Raw genomic sequence first — 5,337 nt, 5'->3', positions numbered from 1 at the left:
ATTCCTGCTTGGTCCTGCACTTCAGTATTCCTCTGGCAGAAGGCTTTAGAGACTGCCTGTGGAGCCATCTGGTCTGTGGATGACAGCTGTCTCCTTTAGCTGTTAACACATTCCAATTCGTTGAACTCTGCATGGAAGCCCAGTCTCAGAGCAAGCTAAGTAATTCTCTACCGCACTATAAATTCCAAGCAAATAGTTCTTCTTGAGTCCTGGTATTCAGTGTTTGTTTCTGTAATTGACTTTAGCATAAAGCTTTCAAAGCATTTTTATTACCTGTATTATCTCCCTATTGCCAGAGGAGGAAAACAGTTTATTTTTACTGAGACAAGGAGCCAACATAACTTACTCTGCCACTCTACAAATGCAGTTTATTTGCTGCTTTGAAATGATGATGGACCATACACTACAGCCTGTTTTTAAAGTGCATACTGTCCCTGACTTCACTGCAAAAGTGGATTAATATCTGCATCAGGAAAATACCACTGGTACATCCCTAGCATTTAGTACGGTTAGTCTTTGGAAAGCCCAAGACTGGATGTGGTAGACTGAAATGCTCTTAACTTTGACAGTTTTCCACGTGGGTCAGAATGTTTTCAGGGAGAGAGAAAAGCAGGGGAAATTGTGCTAAATCTGATGCAAAGGAATCTTTGTTTTTCCATCTGTCAGTCTCATGTTCTCTTTCATCTCCCACCCACCCCCAGCCATGGACTTCCGTGACCAAATTTAGATAAACATTTGCTGCTCCATGATTTGTCTGCCCATGCCTCAAGACCAGAAGTCTCCCCTGGAATCTCCTGGATAATCTCTAGTGCATACAGCCCTCTGGCAGTCATGGCCAAGATCTCTCATGTTTTGAAAATAAAGTCCTTTCCTTCACATGGCCCCTTGGGTCTTGTGGTTGGCAAATTGGTGTCATACCTCCTTTTGCTGCTCTTGGCTCCTTTCATACAGCTGACTGTGTCTTCAAGGGAGAGTTTGCTACCCAAGTATGTTTTAAAAAAAAAATTCTTTCTTACTTTTTTCATAGGGCTGCTTTCTGTCTGGAAGGCCTGAGGACATTGACATAGAAGATGTGCGAGGAAGAGGACAGCACTGCCCTTGTTTGTGACAATGGGTCAGGGCTTTGTAAAGCTGGCTTTGCTGGAGATGATGCTCCAAGAGCTGTTTTCCCTTCCATTGTGGGTCGTCCCAGACACCAGGTGATGATCTGCTTTTGTTATTCTGTACTGGGTTTGCAGAAGGCTTTGTTGTCCCAGACATCCACCTCAGAGACACCTTCTCCTGTGTTTGGGACTAACCCAGCCCTGGGTAATCTGTGCAAAACTATTTCCAGGCAAAAAGTATCCAGCAGTGCATTTACCTGAGTCAAAGCTGGTCTCCTGCCTTTTGAGTGGAATTCTTCTAAAATTTCACTTCTTTATATGGCCTCTTATCCCTGTCCATTATTTTTTGATTACCCAGAGAACTTCAAGAGTAAAGGTAGCTTAAAAAAACCACAAAAGCCCACTATAGAAGCATCTGTAAATTTTGACTGCCCCAAAAGCTGATGATATATGATGTGTGGAAAATTTTTCAGTCAGCTTCCTATTAACCTTCTTGATTTAATTGATTTAACTGTGTCACAAATGGGCACCTGTCAAGAGTTGAATTTATTTAGTTTCAAGGTTTGCATTTTGAATATATGATGCATTTCAGACAATTTTAATAGTTTGCAAAAAATATATATATTATCTGAGCTGCTGTATATAGTTTTTGAGCCAGATCATTATTAGCATGAACTAAAGCAGCTTGGCTAGGTTATGACAAACTAATCATCCTGATTAGTAGAACCACCTAATTGCTTTTATGCTATCTTAAGACCTGGTGAAATAGGAAGAAGTAAACTGGTTGCAAGGTGCCACCATATATATACACAACAAACAGATTTTTAATTCTTCAGGGCAGAAGAAATATGTGCCTAATTGAGGCCTCTGGGCATTAACATAGTTATATACTCAAGTACCAGCTTCTGTAGATAGTGTGAATGGTATTAATTACTGAAAAGAGAGCCATAAAGACACAGTGGAAATGAACACAGCAGATTTCTAGAACCTTTCTTTCCTGATCACATATTGAAAATAGTATTAATGCCCTGAAGGAAGGATCATCCCATCAGAAACTGCAAATCCAACTGGTCTGTTTCTAAGACAGGGCAGTTCAAGGTGCCAAGGTTTGGAGTGTGTAATGACTACGTTCTGCTGAGAGTATTATGCACTCAAAGAATACTACTTTATACTGTTGGGTTTTTTTCCTAGTAATTCTAACTCTAACATAGAGACTATATATCCAGAGTAGTCTCCAGTTTCTGTTCCATGGAGCTTTTCTATACAATCCATGAAAATACCTAAAAAGAAGCGTGTACCAGGGGATATAAATTGTCTATCTCTAATCACAATATTAGTGTGTTAAAAAACACGTATTTTTAAATGTTGAAATTTAAGCTTTGGGAATTATAAAGTGTGTATTACTCCATCCTGACCCTTAGAGCATTTTCAGCTTTCATGCCATTTTATGATAGTTTGGCAGACTGTTCATCCCTAATTAATAACAAACATTTAAATAACCCTATTTTTTCCACTATATCTTGATGAATTTAACATTGTACTTGTGCTATTTACTTAAACTGGGGTGGAAAATGAACTCCAGAGTTTTGAGTAAACTAAACATTTAAATTTGGATTTCAAAGAGTGATGAGTAATTTTACATTCATCATTATTTGTAAACTATTTTGTAACTAGTAACACTGGCAACTGGATTTATTTCACAGCTGATGTTCCACCTACTCTGGATACCTCTTCTTTACAGACTATCTCCTTTTGTGTTATTTTATAGGGTGTGATGGTTGGTATGGGTCAAAAAGACAGCTACGTAGGTGACGAAGCTCAAAGCAAGAGAGGAATCCTGACCTTGAAATACCCCATAGAACATGGTATCATTACAAATTGGGATGACATGGAGAAGGTATTTCAGCTTTGAAAAGTTGATGTGTGCCACTGGTGTTTACCAGTTACCAATTTCTGTTTAGAAGTTCTTGAACCAAATGTTTACAGAGTACCCACTAAATTTTAGATCTAAGTGTCCAGCTATGAAGTATGGTTTAACAAGGAGGTTGTTAAAAAGAACCTATTTGACAAAGGTTAACTTGTATCTAAAGCTGAAGTGTCACTAGGAGTACATCAAAATAGGTATCAGTTTTTTTAGTGCAGTATGATCTATATGTCTTTGCTAATGACTGGAGGGGGAAGAAAGAAGAGGAAAAGAAAAAAAAAAAAAAAAGGAATATCCTCAAGTTACTAGTAATGAAATGGAATTTCAAAAGGCATCTGTTCCTACAATAAATGCAAAGCGTCTATGTAATCCTGATATGAAGAGCACTGTTTACACATATACTTTTAAATGCTTGAAAGATTATCAATATTGCAGTGCAACATATCCATTATACAGCCAATGTTTGGATTAAAGACTTCTAGAACTATGTTTACAGCCATAGTCTCTATGGTTGATATAATTTGCTACATTTCTAATGTATTTCTGTTTAATGTGCTGTGGAAACAGGGCTAATTGGAACAGTAAAGAAATCACAACACACTGAAAGTGTGGAGCCAGACACAACTTACCAATTGTCATAGCATTGTACATTTCTCTTGGAAAGACAGCAAAACGTTTCAGATGCCTAACAAATCAGCCTGCCTTAGAAGCAAACTTTAGAAAGCCTCTGGTGTTTTTAACTTCTTACTGGTATATTGCCCACCTCATTGCAGTTCATCTGACCTCAGAATTTTATAGCTGTTAGGAATGAGTCATAAGGAGGCCATAAACACAGGCTGACTTTCTGCCTCACAAATTATTTACCTTAATTTATTTTTATGAATTCTTGGGCTGGTCCCTATGAACTAAAAGATGAAACTGCCTTCAAGAGACTTCACTATCTATTGAATTCTACTGTGTAGGTCTGCCTGTGCTCTTGAGTTGTTCTGAGACTGTTTAATTTTCAGTCATTGTTGAAATACTGTTGTTGGAATGAAGTACCTTGCTATGTCCCTTTTACTGTATGTATAACATACATCTTCATTAGCTTATGTGTCCTTAAAAGAAGTCACATATTATTAGCAGTAAATCCTGAGGATAGTACAGCCTTCTACAACTACTTTGGTAATCTCTATGAAAGAAGTAAGAACAACTGCATGAGAAACATTCCTTTTGCTTCTCCCATTGTCCTCAGATCTGGCATCACTCCTTCTATAATGAGCTCCGTGTTGCACCTGAAGAACATCCAACTCTACTGACTGAAGCACCACTGAACCCCAAAGCCAATCGAGAGAAAATGACCCAGGTAAGCTCATGTTGATGCTATAGAATAATTCAAACTTTGTGACCTTAACAGGAGGTGCAATTTATATTTCAGTTAGTCATGCCAGCTTGAGTGTTCATCTCTCCTTTTTAAGGAATATGAAAGTGCATAGTGACCACCTGTCATATTTGCATTTTACTTTAGAAAGTCAGTGTATCTGTTTTGAATGTGAGAACTTCAGTCTGTCCAAGCTTAATGTCATCTTCATATTGTTTGATGTCTAGGCCTATTACAAAATTATCTTTATTATGTACATGTGTCCATATTCATACATTATAGATATAGGCCTAGATATAGATATTTCTTTATTTAGATTTTGGATTTTCCTTTCTTGTTATTACTAACCACCAAGAAATATGAAAATCTTGTCTTCTCCCTCTCTTACAATATATTGCTTCAACTGAGCAAAACCCTTTACTCTTAAGGCAATAATTATAATTGCATTTCAGATTATGTTTGAGACCTTCAATGTGCCAGCCATGTATGTAGCTATTCAAGCTGTTCTGTCCCTCTATGCCTCTGGACGTACCACAGGTAAGCTGTTGGAGAAGGTGGCACAGGCATTTGAGATATCTAAATGTGTTGGTGTGAACTTGAGAATGGTGTGTTATTTTCTTAAAGGGATTGTGCTTGATTCTGGAGATGGTGTCACCCACAATGTGCCAATTTATGAAGGCTATGCCTTACCACATGCCATCATGCGTCTGGACCTGGCTGGCCGTGACCTTACAGACTACCTCATGAAAATCCTGACAGAACGTGGCTACTCCTTTGTGACCACTGGTAAGGGCATGCTGTTGACTGAGGAGAGTTGCTTAAAGTGCAACGTTTCTAGTGGCCTTAGAAGGCCTAGCAGCTGTTCTGCAGTTCATTAGACATAAAAAGGAATCCAAAAGAAAGTCCCCTGAAAGACTAGCAGAGAAGTTGTTTTAAAAAATAGGGGGGGG

The 5,337-nt window shown here is 38.3% G+C and overlaps 1 protein-coding gene across 2 annotated transcripts in view; it reads left to right on the top strand.

Annotated features, from left to right (window-relative positions):
* The window catches only part of ACTA2 (actin, alpha 2, smooth muscle, aorta), an 11,129-nt gene that overhangs the window by 2,048 nt on the left and 3,744 nt on the right, over nucleotides 1–5,337 (top strand). The window contains exons 2-6 of one of the 2 annotated variants that reach the window (XM_010000028.1): nucleotides 1,028–1,199; nucleotides 2,872–3,000; nucleotides 4,262–4,372; nucleotides 4,840–4,924; nucleotides 5,012–5,173. In XM_010000028.1, coding sequence (XP_009998330.1) covers nucleotides 1,071–1,199; nucleotides 2,872–3,000; nucleotides 4,262–4,372; nucleotides 4,840–4,924; nucleotides 5,012–5,173 — 616 coding nt within the window. In that variant the 5' untranslated portion in view covers nucleotides 1,028–1,070. Of the gene's footprint in view, nucleotides 1–1,027; nucleotides 1,200–2,871; nucleotides 3,001–4,261; nucleotides 4,373–4,839; nucleotides 4,925–5,011; nucleotides 5,174–5,337 lie in introns of those variants that run through there. The other variant, XM_010000029.1, reaches the window with a different exon arrangement.

The sequence above is a fragment of the Chaetura pelagica genome, unplaced genomic scaffold, assembly GCF_000747805.2.
Source record: "Chaetura pelagica isolate M959 unplaced genomic scaffold, ChaPel_1.0 scaffold436, whole genome shotgun sequence".
Classification (NCBI taxonomy): Eukaryota; Metazoa; Chordata; class Aves; order Apodiformes; family Apodidae; genus Chaetura; species Chaetura pelagica.
This window is presented reverse-complemented; position numbering and strand designations above follow the sequence as displayed.